This window comes from Eptesicus fuscus, chromosome 3, assembly GCF_027574615.1.
Source record: "Eptesicus fuscus isolate TK198812 chromosome 3, DD_ASM_mEF_20220401, whole genome shotgun sequence".
In the NCBI taxonomy this organism is placed as follows: domain Eukaryota; kingdom Metazoa; phylum Chordata; class Mammalia; order Chiroptera; family Vespertilionidae; genus Eptesicus; species Eptesicus fuscus.
Genome location: NC_072475.1, coordinates 82374492 through 82393913, shown reverse-complemented (window position 1 = coordinate 82393913; position 19422 = coordinate 82374492). Strand labels below are relative to the sequence as shown.

General features: G+C 41.3%; 1 protein-coding gene across 1 annotated transcript in view; it reads left to right on the top strand.

The window, feature by feature from the left end:
- The window catches only part of EPHA6 (EPH receptor A6), a 1030425-nt gene that overhangs the window by 974323 nt on the left and 36680 nt on the right, over positions 1-19422 (top strand). Inside the window, exon 15 of the mRNA XM_054714059.1 lies at positions 16729-16878. Coding sequence (XP_054570034.1) covers positions 16729-16878 — 150 coding nt within the window. The remainder of the gene's footprint in view (positions 1-16728; positions 16879-19422) is intronic.

Below are 19422 nucleotides of genomic sequence, written 5' to 3'. Positions count from 1 at the left end.
CCTTTATGCACCTGCATTGGCTATCTCCATCTTGTCCCTGACATAAATGACTCCATTTTAGTTTGGTTCTACAGAGGGATAGAGGGAAAAATAAATATAGAAATAAACACACACTACACGTGATAATATATATAATTTCCTTCAAGGTCATAAAATACTCAGTCCTGCATATTATAATTTTATGTGTATGTGTGTGTCATACGAATATAGGTTTTATATATATATAATTTCAGCTTTTCTACTAAATCTAATATTACTATTTGAATTTGTCCAATAATGACTACCTACCTTCTTGACTGTTAACTAGTATAATTTATACTTATTTGACATTCACATTCCCCTGTAATCCCTTCCTTTTTCATTTCCATCCCCCATCAAGTATAATGCAATCAAGTCCTTAAATGATAGGTAAAAGCAATAATGCCTAGAGATGCCTAACCACTTCACCAAATTTATAAATTGAATGCCAAGTTGAAAATTGTATCAGGTATCTTTATCCTAAGTGTTCTCAAAGGTAGCTCTTCCTGACAACTGGCAAGAGTACCCTACTCTGACAGTCCGACCTTTGCAGTCCAATTAAATATAAAAACATCTGAGTCTTTTTCACCAGTTATGCTGTCAGGGATAGTATAACTTGACTGTCATATGAAGCTCTTTACATCCTGCTATGAAAATGTGATTGTAATACAGACTTTAGCATTCAGAAGTATTCACTCCCCTTTCACTTACACAGATTTTGAGGGTCAAAGCTATGCATTTTTATCAGATATTTTACTATCTTTCAACCTTTGTGACGATCAGTGTATTAGAATAGAGGAAAAATTTTTTCTCCTTTAATGCTAACGTGATTTAGTACAAGGGAAATACTAATGAAGATTTTTATTACTTATTGAAAGTTCCTGTTGGACAAAATGAGAAAGTTTTATTTTTTTAATGGATGCAGTGATTAAATTCCATAATACTTTTGGAAACAAGAATCTGATCCAAAGAGTTGAGCGCTTAGAAACGTGCGAAGTTTTGACTTTTCTTAGAAACTTGGGGCTTCCCAAGGAATTGCAACGCAAACCTATATTCCACAAAACTTAGACCTTAGGACCCCGACCTGTAAGTCAGAGAGAGAGAGACTTTTAGAAATAGCTTTTGCCATTTATTTTAAGTGTAATATAGTTCTTCTTATAATGCCTAACAATGATGACTTTTTAGCACTTTTCTGTCATTATGATTACAAAGGGTTAAATGCTACCTCCCTTATCACTGTCACCCCACTGTTACTATGTTAGTCATTCTGGCTCCAATTACCATGGGCTGATGGAATCACTTGTTTTTTACAGGTTAGATGGGAAAGTCATCATTTAAGAGACTGAACTATTAAAATTGTTAGGACTTTCTCTTCAAACAAAAAATCCTGAATGAAGAAACCCAAGTTTAATACAGTTGGGCTAACATGCTTATTTTATCATCCACAATATGAGTACTCACTGTACCAAATGTAGGATGTCTCTTTTTTCTTAATAATAAAAGTTCCTTTTTCCTTTTTAAGAGATTCTTGGGAAAGGGAGGGTGGGGTCATTTGGGGGCTGGTGAAGGTGAAGATGGACAGCTCTGGCTGAAACCCGGCAGGAAGCAGCCCCAAGAAGCACTGCTGACAGCCACACTAGTGCCACACAAGGCTGACCCGAAACTTCCTCCAGATTCCAGGAAGAGCCTGTCCATACCATGAAATGAGTCCAAGTGGTTCTGGTTGTGGACTGCTAGCAAATGTCTACCCAAGACTAACTGGAAATGGCCAAGCTCATGTTTCTAATGAAAAATAGGAGCATAGCCTTCCTCAAATGAGAGGAGTTTTCCTGCAAATTAGGATTTTTTTTTTTAAGTAGCATATTGGGTTTAACATTTCAGGTATTTTTCTGCAGTAGATATTTTTTTCCTTCCTGAATTCTCAGGGCTCTGATTTGAGTTCAGTTTTGTTTACCAGAAAGATATGAGAACAAGTTTAATGCTGTGAAAGATGTTTACTTAGAGCAATAATATGACAAGCAGAAGTGAATGCATAGCAACTCTCACATCACATAAACCTCTCCAGCCAATGCGGGCTTTGAAATCACTGGTGACCTAAAAAAAACAACAAAATACAAAAATCAGACTGAGGGGATAGATGGAAATGACCATGTCAATCAAATCAATTATCTTCTTTTGTGCTTCAATAATGGATGACGCTTACAGTAACCCTAACTGCTGTTCTGATGCCTTGTATTGCTTCAGCAACTTGACCTTGGGTTTATTTCTCTGGAGTATAGCTTTGAGCCCATGTGAAGTCCTTTTCCCTGAGCAAATTTCTTGTCAAATGAGGAAAAACAACAAAAAATTGTCTCTATAGAATTTCACAAATGACAACATTGAAAAACCACCTTTCTGAATGAATTTTCTTTCTTCTTCCCATTACACACACACACACACACACACACACACACGTACGTATGTGAGAAAGCAAAACAGAACAAAACAAAAAGTTGGACACTTCTCCTTCTTCCCTTTCATGTAAACTACTTAAACTATAAATGTAATATAGAGTATAGCATACAAAAACCATTATGGAATAAATGGGGGAAGGTAAAAGGTAGATTGTTTTTTAAACATGGCATTATTAATTTTAAATACTGTAAGAAATTCTCTAAGTCTAATTAGCAGGTACTTAGAGGATTTTCTCTAACACATAAATTTAAACTCTTTGTTAATGATGCTTCTATAGTGTATGATGGTCCTTTAGGAGAGAATTTTCCAAAATTGGTGTTTGACTATTCCTGCCTGCACTTTGTTTACATGATTGATTTGGACTGTCCATTTCGATATGTTAAGCAAGTAAATTCTTCTCTAGAATATGGCAAATATCTAACCAGAGAAATAGAAATAGATGGCTTTAATGTATAAAACTTGGGTGTCATATATGACTATTACAGGACTATTAAATAATGTTACTAACTTCCTAGACACGGCAAGATTTTCCTGCTTCTACTCTTCCCTCTATTAGCTCCTTAGACTCCCATCAGCAATTCACAAAGCCGCCAAAGTGATCTAAAAAAAACAAAACAAAATCCCTAATTTCATCACCACATGGCTTGAAACCTTTCAGTGGCTTCCCGTTGCCACAAGAAAGCATTTCTTTAAATGCTTTAGGAAGAACTTCCTGATCTTGTAAGCCCTTCATGATCTCCCTGCTTACTGCCTTAGCCTCCGTCTCTTCACTCCCCCATCTCACACTCTACTCTCCCGTTGTGCTCAGCTTCTCCCAGCACTTCTAAATCTGTATGCTCTCTCTTTTGTACCTGCTCTTCTCTTGCCTGGACCGGCCTTTCCTCCCCTGTCCCTGATCTCCTCCCCCCACCCACACCTCTTTATTCATCTAACTCCAATCTTCCATAAGGTGCAAGCCACGAGGTCATTTTCTCTTGGAAGCCTTTCCTGACTGTCCCCTCTCATGGCACCTGTCACATTTCATAGCATCATTTATTATGTGTTATTAGATGATAAGTACTTTCGTGACCTTATTATACTATATCTCCAACATTCCTTTAAGTAATATTAATTTGATAGCTATTGTGCCAAGACTCATTTCTAAGCTCAGGAAAAAAACAGCAAAGAACCAAGCAAAAAAGTTCCTGCCTCGGAGAACTTATACTCTGTACACACAATAAATAGTTGTTGGCAAGAATAGAGTAAAAAGGGAGGGGTAGTAGAGAACAACAGAAAAAGAACAGATAGAGAAGAGCACAGAGTGAAATAAGAAAGAGCCAGAGACATTCAAGATAAAAACGGAAAGGGCTCATAGAAATCCAGGTTGATCTCTTTAAAAATATCGCCTCACCACAAGACAGGCCCTCTACTACTTAAAACTTTGCCATTGGCTTGCGATACCATTTGAAAATGACAGACATCATTCCTTACTTCATTCTACCTGCAGCCCAGTACAGGGGATTCTGTCATGTTGTGCCAGTCAGCCTTCCAGCGACGTCCTCCGGAGCCATCTGCTGTCTGCAGTGAACAAGGCTGCAGACCCCAGACGATGTACTTACGCCTAAACAAAATGAGCTGGGAGCTATTTTAAAAGCATTGCTTTTCCAAAATTTATTCACTGGAAAAATCTGCTATAAAACAGTGAATATGTTATGCAAGTAAAATTAGACCTTTCAACCTGCTTGGTATGATGCACAATTGCACGCACTTATTGCAGATGATTCTGCCAGAAATAAAGTAATTTTTTTGTTTTATTAGACAGTTAGTGCAAAAGGTCAAAAGAGAGGTTTAAGGTCCCTGTCATCCTTTATACTTAAAAAATTAAAATAGCTCATTTACACCCCTTTTTTTTACCACATGAAGCAGATCTTTAAGCCACAACAAAATGAGGTTTGAAAACAAAGAAATCCAGCCAAATTATGTGTGATTTCGCACAGATGCCTCCCACATTGTTAAATTCCATTTGCTGGGAACACATTTCAACTTGCTGTGACATGGTGGAGTCCTGCAGCCTGATCTAAACGTCTGATCAAGCCAGCCTCTGGTCTCCTCCTTGGACTCTCATCCGGCAGCAATCTCAGGCAACTTGAAGTTCCTGGGACACATCGTGCTCTTCCCCCCTCTGTGCCTGTGAGCTCGCCGTTCTCTCTGAGAGCATGTCCTGTCTCTGACGTATTAGTCCGACTCCTACGCTTCTGTTAAACTCTACCTAAAGCATTACCTCTCGGTGCGGCCTCTGCTTCTCCCCACACCCATCCCAGACAGCTGGCCCTCCCCTCTTGCCACCGAAGGAATCTTGCACAGGCTTCTGTTGGAGTGCTCACCCTCCGTGCCGCCACTGTTTGTTTCCTTCCAAGTCTCCCCTGCTGTGAATAATTTAGCATTAAAAATTAGCATCTTCATGATCTCCCTGAGGATAAGGAGGGTGTCTTTGTGATTCAAACACCTGGCATGTGAGATGTGTTTTAAAAAATGTTTGATCTGAAAGAGAAAAGTGAATGAATAAATAAATGAATGCCATAAGTGACCTTCAGCGCCTCTCCCTGGGCAATGCCCTTAATACCCCGAAATAGATTGGGAAATTTCCCTTTCTTGTTTTCCTTATCGTTAACCAAGTTCATAACGGTGACCACAAAGGAACTGAAAAGTAAAACTTAAAATCCACTTCTACAGTATGGTTCTGAGACCGTGCTTTTTATTTTACATCATTTGCCTAATTCATCTCATCCAGTTACCCTCTCGGCAAATAACCATTCTAATCATAGCACCATGCTAAATACAGTAAAGTAGATCACTAAGAATAAAAGCACCGCCAAGGTTTGATTTCCAAAATTTGTCTATCCAGAAAGTGCATCTACATTTTAAAAAGCCAGCTAATACATAGAGGATATATGATACTAAGTGCCAATGAGTGAGGTAGACAATGGGTGTCAAGGAGCGATCATTTGAGTCATGAACAAAATTGGAGCTAAAGGAAAAGTTGACAAGACAGCATTCCATCTTAGAATAATGGAATGAAGAACGTTTGACTGTGTACATTTTCTCAGCTAAGACACTGGGAATGTAAGAAAACTGTCCCCCATACTTTAATCAGTTTTCCCCAATGTTGAAGTTCATTTAGAAATACTAGCATTTTAATAATTTTCTCAGCCAAAGTCTACCTTCAGAATTTATTTGTAGTAAACACTTTTTGGCATTTCCAGCTCCTGGTACTTCCAGACTTTTCTCAAGTTCTTGCCCACCTTTGGCTGTGAGCCCCTGTGCCCTGTCCTTCCCGTGTAGTAACGCTTCCTCCATCTCTCAGACCCTGTGTGCTCTCCTCTGTTGAGTATCCATCAGTCTGAGCAGCTGGTCCCAAGCAGACCACCTCTAAAGATGTCCTTCTGTCCTCTTGCTCTCCTGCTCAGGTTACACTCAGAGCTAGCCTTTCTGACCAGGGCAATCAGAGGTCACAGTTCCGCTCTGAACTGATGTATCACAGCACTACATGCGACACCCACAAGAGAGACCTGCGTCTCAGACTCGTTCACGCAAAGCCCTGTGGATCTGTCAGGAAGGGTCCGATTTAATGTAGAAAGTGCCGGTGGGCATAATGATGACTCGGGGAGCCACTGAGCTCAGCTCTAACCCCTTCTGTCTGTTTCCTTAGGCAGAACTGGAAGTCGTTCCTTCTTTTTTAACTTATTGGGGTATTATGTGTATTAATAAGTCATAGCATATGAAACCCTCACATGAACTGCAATATCACACAATCCAAACTCCTCAATTTACAGAGACTGTAATTTGCCCAAAATCACACAACAAATTAGTGGAACAAGAGGGATTAGAAGCCAGGTGTTTGGCTCTAACGTTGCTTTGTCTCTCCACACTGCACTCTCTCTCCAAAGTAAGCACCCCTGGGTGTGTGAGAATCAGCACAGTGTGTGCCCTACATACTTCCTCCATCCTAGTCAAATATTTGTTTTCAAACAGGGCTTGCAAATGATATTAGTATAAATGTAGACATGCCTCATTTTATGCACTCTCTTTTCCTAATAACAGAATCTGAAGTTTTTCCCCAAATAAATAACATTTAACTATGGATGGAAATAGTCTAAGTACTAATTGCTGCTTTTGATTGGTATTATCCTCACAGGGAACCTGATAAGAAAGCAAAACATTCACTCCTTAGTGGTTTATATCAATTTGAGGCCATTCAGATAAAAATGCTTTGTATACACTCAAGGGTATATACATAACTATGTTATCATCCTATATAATAAAGAGGTAATATGCAAATTGACCATCACTCCAACACACAAGATAGCCGCCCCCATGTGGTCAAAGATAGCCACCCCCATGTGGACACAAGATGGCCACCACAAGATGACCAGCATGGGAGGGCAGTTGTGGGGGACCCAGGCCTGCAGAGGAGGGCAGTTAGAGGTGACCAGGCCTGCAGGGAAGGACAGTTGGGGGTGACCAGGCCAGCAGGGGAAGGCAGTTGGGGGCGATAGGGCTGGCAGGGGAGCAGTTAAGCGTCAGTCAGGCTGGCAGGGGAGTGATTAGGGGGTGATCAGGCTTGCAGTCAGAAGTGGTTAGGGGCAATCAGGCAGGCAGGCAGGCGAGTGGTTGGGAGCCAGCAGTCCTGGATTGTGAGAGGGATGTCCCAGATTGAAGAGGGTGCAGGCTGGGCTGAGGGACAACCCCCCCACCCCATGCATGAATTTTGTGCACCGGGCCTCTAGTTTTATATATTTCACTAGACGCCTGGTGCATGAAAATTCATGCACTGGAGGGGGGGTCCCTCAGCCCAGCCTGCCCTCTCTCACAGTCCAGGAGCCCTCAGGGGCAGGAGGCAACCCAGTGATCAGGGGACAGTGATACCCCATCACACCTCTGCTGCTGCCACTGCCAGCAGCGCAAGCCTCAGCTGGCCCTGGTTACCTGAGCCTCGGGTGGCCCTGGGTAGCTGGGGGACTGAGGTGACTGGGAGACTCCAGAGGCAGGTTCACAGAGTGGCCGGGCCCACCTGGGGGCGGGCCTGGCCTTGCCGTGCGCCTGCTGCCCGGGCGGGGCTGAGGGGACTGGGTGCTGCCATCTTGTGGCTGAGGGCGCCTCCATCTTTGAGGGTGGGGCAGTCAGTTAGCATATTCCCTCCTTATTGGCTGTGGGCGCTGCCATCTTTGTGACAGCATCAGGGTCAATTAGCATATTCCCTCTTTATTAGATAGGATTAGTAATTAATGTATTAAATGTCTCTATATTAATGGTCAAAAATAATCCTTTACTTCCTTTTATGATTTATGTGGTACAATTTTTAAAACTATTATCTCTGTGCTAATTTCCAACTATAGATTCATTATAATACACTGGGGAGGCAACAATAAAAATAAAGTTTAAGAAAATACACTGGGAAAGGAGTAGAGGGGTAAGCTAGTCTTTCACATAATGAAATTAAAAAGAAAAAAGAGAGAGAGAAAGAGAGTAACTAGAGACAGATGAAATATGGAAGAATGCAACTGTCTAGAACAGGAATTGTACTTTTAGCTCTATTAGTATCCTCTATCCCCTTGAGACCATACCCTACAGTATAGTTGTAAAACCATAATGAATTATAGGACACTTTTAAAAACATGTCTATACTGTCAGTGGGTTTATGTATCTACACTCAGATACAGCGGCAGTCCTCATAATAATGTACATCTAATTCTCACACATTACAGTAACAGTGTCCTGCTTTACCTATTCTAAAGGATGGAATAGAAGATCTAATTTCACAGATGTCACCCCAGAATAGTGTTATTCACTTAATGATGTAGCATCTATGTTCTCATCAAAAGAGAGTACTGAGAAAAAAGACAACTATGAATTATTTTGAGGAACAATTTAGGAGGAAGCAGGTGAAAGGATTCTAATTCCTGAGGCTTTGAGTAGCACTATAAACTCTGTTTTATTACAGGAACAAAAAAATTAGCATTCACTGAGTGTTTATACTTTTAGAGAATGAATGAAAATGTGGAATAGTTTAGGTAGATAGTGTAAGTAGAGGAGATTGAGAAAGTCTTTCCATAGTTAAGAATGTTTTTTAGAGAGTGGAAACCAAAGCGAGTTAGCAATTCATGTTTATTTGAAGTCATTTCTCACTTGTCCCTATTCTTTATGAAAAATATGGTCTAAATAAATTTCAAAAATATAGAATTGTTTCATAATCAGAACAAGAGGCTGGGTTAAAATGAGAGTGGGGGCGGGTGACAGCAATGTCCGAGGAGCCAAGAGGAGAATGGAAGCAGGTCAAGTGTGTCCAGGGACTTAGTGAGGTGTAGTAGAATGGAGTGCCAGAACCCACACCCTGATGACATTTAGATCCACCTTAAAAAAGTAGCCACACAAAATAATTTCAGGCCTATTTCAGCCCAAGGGTGAACAGTTGGTAAACTCTGGATTCATAAAATCAAAGCCTTGAGATCTCAGTGAGCACCCAAACAAAGGTGGTTGGCACAGGGAATGAAAGCCTGGAACAGAAACAACTGTTAGGAAGTCTTTGTCTTATATAAAAGTATGAAAACAGTTTGTTTCCTATGTTTGTGGCCTACAACAATGCTATTTACCATAGATTTCTACAGTGCTCATCCTATAAAAACTGGTTGTTAGAACCAATGACTTCTATTTTTAAAACACTGTGCCAAAAAAGGGTCTTATGCTTACAGCACAAGAGTCTCGGTATAACATCTATGAATCCCATGATACTGCTGCAAGATCGTGGTGTGTGTGTGTGTGTGTGTGTGTGTGTGTGTGTGTGTGTGTGTACGTACATGTGCACTTTTGAGGGGAGAAGGTTTTAACTTTTCCAGTGTGTCACAACCCCATAAAGAGAAGAGAAACACTCAGGAAAAGGCAAGAAATCCAGAGAGAATCATTATCACGCAGGTCCAGCTGTAGGCAGAAATCAGGCTGCCAACATTCAACCATAGATAATGTTCTTTGATGACAGAATCCTACCTATGAAAGAATAAGATGAATGAGATACATCTTCAGTCTTGGAAGGGCACTAATAGGACAATGGCAGGAATGTAAGTATGGGTCCAAAGTCACTAGACCAAGATATCCAGATTTCCTCAAACTAGACAAGATATGATATAAATTACAAGAACTTAGTCAGAGCTGGTCCATCAGCAGAATTGATTTGGTGCCCAGCCAGAGTGGCTCAGTTTGTTGAGCATTGTCCTGTATTGTCCTGTGCACTGAAAGGTTGCTGGTCCGATTCCTGGTCAGAGCACCTACCTGGGCTGCAGGTTTGAGCCCCAGTTGGGACACATGCAGAAGGCAACAGACCAATATTTCTCTCTCTCTCTCTCTCTCTCTCTCTCTCTCTCTCTCTCTCTCTCTCTCTCTCTCTCTTTCCTTTCTCCTTTCTTCTCTTTAAGCATGTCCTCAGGTGAGGGTTAAAATAATTGATTTGGTGCCTCTGGCTCTTAAAAGCCGTGTTTTAGAAGTTCACCCCTGAGCCTGGGCACTGTTGGAGGTGGGCTTAGTGACTCCAGAGGGGGAACTGGGATACTGGTCTGGGCTGGAAGCCAAGCAGATCCTCCCAAAAGACAAATTTTAAATTCGTTAACTTAAGGAAACAACATTTTATTAGTGCCTACCATGTTTTGGCAGCTTAGAGGTACCTCATGTGTATATCTTATTTAATCCATTTAATAAAGTTATCTAGAAGCCAAAATGTGAAAAGCTTTCTCAACTACAAATGAATTCATTCTACCATAGTCCTCAGTCTTTCTTCAAGGAAGGACAAATATTATCCTCATATTTCAGAAAAGGATAAAACTTCACACAGTACCAAAGTTGCCTAGATTAGTACAGTACCAAAGTTGCTTGGATCAGAAAAGCTCAGTGAAAAAAGAGAGTACATGCCCTTCTTAGACAAACATAGTTATGCATTATTATATAATAACTAGAGGCCTGGTACACAAAATTCATGCACTGGGTGGGGGGCAGGGGAGGTTTCCCTCAGCCCAGCCTGCATCCTCTCCAATCTGGGACCCCTTGGGGGATGTCCGGCAGTCGGACATCCCTCTCACAATCTGGGACTGCTGGCTCCCAACCACTCGCCTGCCTGCCTGCCTGATTGCTCCTAACCGCTTCTGCCTGCCAGCCTGATCACCCCTTAACCACTTCCCTGCCAGCTTGATCAATGCCTAAATGCTCCCCTGCTGGCCTGATCACCCCCAACCGCCCTCCCCTGCTGGCCTGATCGCCCACACTGCCCTCACCTGCTGGCCATCTTGTGGCGGCCATTTGTGACCACATGGGGTGGCCATTTTGTAACCACATGAGGGTGGCCATCTTGTGCAAGGGCGTGATGGTCAATTTGCATATTACCTCTTTTATTATATAGGATTTATTGATTTGGGAACACAAATTAGAAAGAAATGCTCACAGATGGACTTTCTCATGATCAGTAATTCTCATGAGAAAGAAAAATATCCCCCTAATGAAGGTTGTCTATATAAGTAGTGTGTGTGTGATCTTTCTCTGATTTGTTGTGTCTTCCCAGGACACCATAGTGAATCAGGCACAATGCTGATTCCTCTACCAATGCTTCCAAAACCAACTACCTCTGCTACTGATAACAAATTATGATGTGAAGTCATCTTTCATTAAGCACATTAACTCTTCTTTTGTTGAGCATCAGTAAGTCTCCATATAATGAATTTTTCGAATAACCAATCGTTACACATTGAGCTTAAAAAAAAAAAAAGAGCCCTAGCTGGTTTGGCTCAGTGGATAAAGCATCTGCCTGCAGACTGAAGGGTCCCAGGTTTCATTCCAGACAAGGGCACATGCCCAGGTTGCAGGCTCGATCCCCAGTAGGGAGAGTGCAGGAGGCAGCCAATCAAAAATTCTCCCTCATCATTGATGTTTCTATCTCTCTTCCTCTCCCTTCCTCTCTGAAATCAATAAAAAATATTTTTTAAAAAGAAAAAGTCAATGTCCTTGTTCCGTACTTTCAACATGTTTCATAGTATTTATACCATTGCCTTCTTTTTAAAAAGCAATTGAGTTGTTTTCACCCTTCCTTACCAATTAGAATGATCACTGCAACCATAAGTGACTGGCCTGGATTTAAATAAAATAGGAGTATGCTCTTCTCCTTTACTGTCTGTCATCAGGCTATCTGTTCACACAGTCTATTTACCAATTCATGTGGCCTATCTCCTTATGGTTCAATGAGATATTGTAGGCAAATATTAAAACACTAGGGGCCCAGTGCATGAATACGTGCATCTTGAAAGGAACTGTGGGCTGCAAGGCTGCAGTGGGCACAGGAGTGGGTCTCGGCCCATCCTCCGTACCCCCCGCCCAGCCGCTCCTGCCATGGCCCCCAATCCCCTCTCTGCCAGCAGCCCCGCTCCCACGCATTGACGGCCCCAGCCCCGCTCACACCCACTGACAGCGTGGAGCAATTGGGGCCGGCGCCAGCAGTGGGTGTGAGCGGGACCGGCACTGTCAGAGGGTGCAAGCAGTGGCTGCTGCCCTGATTGCCCCTCAGGAGCAGGGGGAGGTAGAGAAGCCCTCTGGGGCAATTGGTGCCATCAGCCGCTGCTTGCACCTGCTGATGGTGCCGAGCGATTGGGACTGGCACCAGGTGCCAGCAGCGGGTGCAAGTGGCAGCTCTGGTGCTGGCTGCAGGTGCGAGTGGGGCCGGCACTAGCAGTGGGTGTGAGTGGCAGCTCCAGCACCTGCAGTAGGTACGAGCGCCTGGCGAAACTGCAGCACACAGGAGCAAAGAACTTTCAGTAACCACCAGAGGCTCACCCCAATGACAGCGACTGGCGCCCCGCCATGGTCTGGTGCGCCTACTCACATGCTCCACCATCCCGCGGGGCCCAACACCCGCCATGTTCCGCGCACACCCCCTGGTGGTCAGTGCATGTCATAGCAACCAGTTGTTCAGTTGTTTCAGTTGTGCCACCGTTCGGCCTATTTGCATATTAGCCTTTTATTATATAGGATTTGCATATTAGCCTTTTATTATATAGGATGATAGTTTACCATTTTATTCAAATCCCCTCATTTTGCTGGTCTAAAACATAAGACCCAGAGTTAAGACTTGCCCAAGTTCATACAACTGTGGACTTGCGAGGCTGCGGTGGGCACAGGAGTGGGTCTTGTCAGTGGATGTGAGCGGGGCTGGGGCCGTCAACGCGTGGGAGCAGGGCTGCTGGCAGAGAGGGGATTGGGGGCCGTGGCAGGAGCGGCTGGGCGGGGGCACGGGGGCATGAACTTGTGCATACAACTACTTAGTGATAGCTCTACCTAGAATATGCAGCTCAAAAAGAAAAATATTTAATCAAAATTGTCATTAGAAATTCCTTAAATTAATCTTTAACCATAGTATGTATGTTTTCTGTACTGTAATTCTTATAATTATTAAAGTTTGGGTACCACAGAGATAAACTGAGGAAATTTAAAAAGGACAGTCTGTAGGGACATTGTTGTCTATTCAAACCTGTTGCCTTTAAGATAACCATCAAATCCAGTGAACGCGAAATGAAGAGATTTCTTTTTGTGTTCTTGTTTCTCAATGGAATTTTTCATCTGGGTTCAATATTGAACCACTATATTTAAATTGATTGTGTCCTCTGTTAAAGATTAGAGGATTAGATTCTAAAACTCAGATGTTAGTTAAATATGCCTATAATACAACTCCACTCCTGGGGTGTGGAGCTTACAGCATACAGGCTCCTGGTTCCCTCTTCAGCACTTTTCCTGCTACAACCTCATTACCTACTTATTAGACAACAGCCCAGAATATGATTTGAGAAACAGAAATAACAGGTTTGCTAACAACTTTTTCAGTGGCAATCCAGTTTGCTTTCTTCCTGTTTCTCTTTCATATCCTAAGAAAGTAACCGTGCTGTATAAGGGAGATATTAGTAAGTGAGAAGGCTTTTGAGTTTCACTCAGTCATTTTGATCAGCATCTTTGGTAACCTTTTTTTCCTCATAAGCATATGGTAAAGCAAGATGCACTGTTGAAATGACTGTGATTTCAATCTAAAGTACTATTTGTTCATTCCTGAAACCCGAGACATCTGGTGGTTAGTGCTTTGAGAAAACAGTACCTTGATGTTTTACCTCTGTCTGTGATTGAAGATCATGGGCAAAAATGGGTAGATGAGATTAAGCCACAAAGTTCATACATTCAATTTAAAAAGAAGAAGGCTTCTGTGCTTCTAAAGTAAGAAAGGGGATAGAGATCATGCAGTAATCTTAATGACCTCTTCCTTTCTTATTCATCTTGCACTTAGAAATAAACTATATCCAGTATATAGCCTCCCATGGGAAAAAGATTTAAATACAGCCTATCTCCATCCCATATATATTCAGAATTATTCAATTGTATGCATACTGTCAGATTCATATGACCATGCATTTTTGTTAATTAGAATTGTATCTCCTATATCGAAATTTCTGTGCCAATTTTTCAGACTTTGTTTTAAGATTTATTCTAGCTCACACTTTCCATTACAAGATGACACTGGACTAGAATTTGAAATAAAGATGTACTGGCCATTTTCTTGCTGTGTCCTCTCATGGCCTTTTCCCTGTACCTGCACACCTCTGTTGTCTCTTCGTCTTCATCAATCAAACTGGATTAGGGCCCACCCTTATGACCTCATTTAACTTTAATTACCTCTTCAAAGGCCCTATCTGTAAATATAGTCACGTTGGGAGTTAAAAGCTTCAACCTACAAATTCTGAGGCTAGCAATGCTATTCATTAAACATTCTATAATATCTTGCCCTTGAGGAAGAAAATAAAATCTTAGGAAGGAAAGTGGTAAAATTATCATTCATATGTCATATCAAGTTATATAAAATATAAACTTACATGTAAATCATTTATATGAGATATCATTTATGAATGCACATGAAATAACCCTTAGCTATGTTTTTTAGCCTGTCTTAATGGAACACACAGAGATTTGGCAAAGGATCAGCCCAGCAGACTAACAATTCACATACTGTTTGCCCGAAGAGACAAAGAAAGATCCAGGGTCAGAAATGCCAGATGAGACTGATCTCTTGCATCTGTTTAGAGGTCAAATCTACAGATTTGGCCTTTGTTCTCTGGAAGTGTGGCTTCCACAAGCCTGAGGCAGCCACAAGCATGCAATAAACAAAGGCTGCTGTAGAGCTGGGGCACAAATAAGTGTGTCCTTGTCACCTCCGGAAGGACAGACCACACCGGTCCTTCCAGAGCACTGCTTATGTTCTGTTGGACCATTGACAGTGTTCCCACGTCTGAATTCTTTTCATGCTCTGTGTTAGGATTGCCAGATTTAGTAAATAAAAATATAGGGTGCCCAGTTAAATTTGAATTTCAGATAAACAATGAATATTTTCAGTACAAATATGTCTCATGCAATATTTGGGACATACACACCAAAAAAGTATATTTTATCATGGGAAATACTTATACTAAAAATAACATGTGTTATTTATCTGAAATTCAAATTAACTGTGGGTCCTATATTTTATCTGACAACTCTATTTTGGGTTCAAGAATGAATCCTCCCCTTGCAAATCCCTTCCCCCCACCACCAGCCTCTTAAACTACTATCACCGACTTTGTAAATTTAATTTCCTGGTCTTAATTTGGTGCTGCGCCAGAGCGTGCAAACCCCAGGTTTCAGACTCCCTTCTATTTCACTACTGTAATACATGGTTATGGATATTCAATGTTAAAACAATAAAGTTGGTTTGTCCCAACTTTTCTCCTATGCTGAAGTATTTACATGTTTATATCAATGCCCCATAATGCTATTAGGATGGCATTCCTAGAGATCATGTGCTCACTACTGCGGGGAGGACTCTCTAAACCTGGGAACCCTGGACTCTATCTACTCACCTGTAAAATCCGGTGATTGAATTCAAGGTGTTTTCCCCAAGGTTCCTACTAATAAGTCCTTGCTACAATTCTCTAAAACGAAGTTTCTGTTAATGCTCTCATTTGCCTGGTGAAACATAATTGTTCCTATTTCGGTTGAATCGCTTTTCTCTTCAAGTAAGTAGTGTTTAGGTTACTAAATAAGTAGGGTTTAGATGACCCGATTAATGGCTTCACCTGAAAGATGTTAGATCTAAATTCCTCAAGGGCCAAATAATGCCCCCTTTATTTCCTTCCACCCCCACTCGGCCCAACACCAGACTCTGCGCACAGTGGGTGGTCAGATGAAAGTGCTGACAGTGATGAGACAATTTCATTGCGATGGCTCTGACTGTCCAAGTCATTTGCTGGGAACAGAAGCCCTCTCCGCGGTGAGACTGCCGTCTGGGAGCCGCTCGTTGTTCTCTTCCGCCATCTAGTGGCGTGAGGGTCGCTCTCGTCCGCTCAACTTGCTGTTCAGAGCTGCAAAGATTTCAAAGATTGTAAATCAAATAAATGAATTGTTTTATTGTCGTTATAGTAAAAAGGGGATTTATAGAGTGTTTCAAGAGATAAAATGCAATAAATGTTGATAAAAATAAGTATAACACATTAGCCAACTTTAATACCCAAATAGTATAGATTCAATTCATGCAATTTAATCTTTAATATCTTCTGATGTTAACTTGAACGTTGAAGAGCAAAAGTATGAACTAGCCTAAAAGTGTTATAATGAAGGATCATCCTTCTCATGTGCTCTTGTATAATGTTAAAGGATTTTTTTTTTACTTTAATGTAATCACATTTTCACAGCAGATGAAAATGAAAGGGGAAGGAAATAAAATTCTGATAAACATAGAGAATATCTCAGTTCTGTATTTAACCATTTGTCTTTAATTAAGTAGAACTTATTATCATTATTATTAATACATTCAATATAATGTTTAATGAGTATTGAATGATATTTAGCTTTAATGTCCTATAATCTGGAACTATCTTCAAATGGCATGATAGTTTAATTGTGTGAATCTAAAGTGAAAATAAATTTTCCTAATGAATGAAATAAAATATTTCTGAAGTGTGACTTATTTCCCATTAAAGCTGTTTCCACTGAATAACTATTATAGGAAGAATATTTCTGAGATATTAACATTATTCTGGTTTTCTTTTTATTTTTAGTTAAATGCTAACACTATCACCCAGTATTTAGGTCTTTCTAACAAAAGATATTTAATTGGAATGCCATTTTGTTTTTAACATGCTTGCGAGCCAGCTGAGAAATCTCCAATGTGTTTTCCAGGGTGGGAAAATCCCCATCAGATGGACAGCCCCAGAAGCTATTGCCTACAGAAAATTCTCCTCCGCGAGTGATGCATGGAGCTATGGCATCGTCATGTGGGAGGTCATGTCCTACGGAGAGAGACCGTATTGGGAGATGTCTAACCAAGATGTAAGTGCCACGGGTAGTAGTTGAGCTGTATAAACACATCAGCATTGAGGGGGAAATGTGCCTTTTGCCCTCACTCAGACTAGGCCTGTGGCTGAGATGGAAAAGCTAAGTAACTTTTCTCTCTGAGCTGTATTTGGTGAGTACATGATCTGCACCCCACAGCTGGGACTTCCACACATGTTATTCTAATGCAGCAAAACCGTGTTTATTCTGCATTAGACCTGCAAGTAACAAAAAAGGAAGAGTAGTGTTTATCTTTTATTTCTTCCTTAGGGCAATTGAATGTGCCACTGTAAACAGCAAAGTATCTCTGACTACATATTGCTTAGTAGAAAAAAATTGAATTTTCTCAGGCACTGTATCATCAATAGATGTCATCCGGTATGGTTCTTTTAAGATATGTACATGGCCCTTTATACATTCTGTTTTGTTTCTGTTTTATCTATAAAAATTACCTTGGTGGTTTAATACAGAATAGGATGGTTAACACACATTTGACCTCTGTGACCTATCCAGAGTGATAGAGACAATAGTCAGAAAATGCAAGTACCCAGACGATGCAAATAAGTGTGCTGTCAGAACTGAAAATACATATTCATATCCTACTTTCTCAAAGTATCCAGTGGTTTCTGAGGCAGTGGCAATGGAAAATCACCTCTAATGGGGTTCTGAGTGTTCAAAGGAGAGAACAAAGACAATGGAGCTATAGAAGATCCCTAAGCACACTCAGAGGACAACTACTATCACATCTCCTTCCTTTTCTGTAGTCAGTTCCTTGAGCAACCCCTCCACATCTCATTGTTCCTTCCCAACTTCAAGTTGTCCAAGTATCTTAAGAACTTATTCAGTTGGTACATTTAAACAATGGAATACTACGTGGAAATAAAAAGAAAGAACTCTTATCTTTTGCAACAGCTTGGATGGACCTGGAGAGTATTATGCTGAGCGAAATAAGCCAGTCAGAGAAAGAGAAGTACCCCATGATCTCACTCATATGTGGAATCCAATGGACAAAATAAACTGATGATCAAAAATAGACCCAGAGACATAGAAGCATGAACAGACTGTTGAACCTCAGAGGGAAGGCAGGGGATGGTGGGTGGGAAGAGATCAACCAATGGACTTGTATGCATATATGCGTAACCCGTGGACACAGACAGTGGGGTGGTGAGGGTGTGAAGGCGTTACAGGAGTGGGCTGGAAGAGGCTAATGGGAAGAAAAGAAGGACATATGTAATACTTTCAACAGTAAAGATTTTTTTAAAAAATAATAATAACTTATTCAGTCACAGAGTTTATCTGGTTAGCTCACCATGGCTATTGCTTCTCCCTGCCATAAAGTGCTATTTTCAAAGCTGAGCCCTGCTCGGTCCTATGGGTGCCTGCTGACTCTGTGGAGAATGCCAGGTCCAGGCAGCAGGTTTGAGGTCATACGCACTGCTCAGGCATCACTCTGCAAAGCACATCATCAACACACAAAGACAGCGAGGCTGGGCCCTGCAGGGCATCTGCCCCTCAGTGCAGAGTGTGCCATAGCCAGCAACCTCTGCTCCACTCCCATCGCTTGGACTTTGGATCCAGGTCATCTAGAGTCTATCTACTATTCTTTAGGGAACTTTAAGTGAAGGAACTCACTGCTTTTCCCTGCCATTGGATGTTGTTTGGGGCAGCTTATAACTGTCTGTCCAGCTCTTCTTAAAAACTGAATCTCAGATACCAAAACTTGGCTCTTCAGCCCCAGAAGGAACTCATTTTTATTCTTAACTACTTATCCAAGGTAATGGAAGCCCTGGATTCAGTCACCATAGCTCCTGCTCTACTCTAACCCCAGATCATGCTTGCTTGTTCTACTTTCACAGGGCTAAAATAGGCCATTCAAGCAAATCTCCAAAATAAAACGCCCTCCTTCGGATGAGTTAAAGTCCTCACTGCACAGGAGAGCCCTCACTTCAAGTATCTTACTGAATGGCACCCCATTTAGTCCTTGTTTTAACCAGTTTCCTGACAGACTTAACATGAAAAAATTGCCTAACTCAGAAGGCTCCAAACTTTACTATAATATACCCTTACCAGTAAAAAATTCTTAAGCATTCACAGCTGACATGTGCATATTTATTTGCATATTATATACAAGAACTACTGTACTAATATAATCATTTATTCATTTAAGTATATTCACTGGGTGGGTGCCTGCTCTGCTTCAAGAACTAGAGATGAAACAGAAAACAATGTTACACCTGGAAAGGGCCAAAAAGATTATCTAGTCCAACCCAGCCGGTGTGCTCAGTGGTTGAGCGTCAACCCAGGAACCAGGAGGTCATGGTTCGATTCCTGGTCAAGGCACATGTCCGGGGTTGCAGGTTCAATCCCCAGTAGGGGATGTGAAGGAGGAAGCCGGTAGATGAGGTTTCTCTCTCATCAATGTTTCTCTCTATTCCTACCCATTCCTCTCTCTTTAAAAAAAATCAATAAAAACATATTTTAAAAAAATATAATATCTAGTCCCACCCAAGTCCAACTTGATTATGAAAATGAGGCATAGAG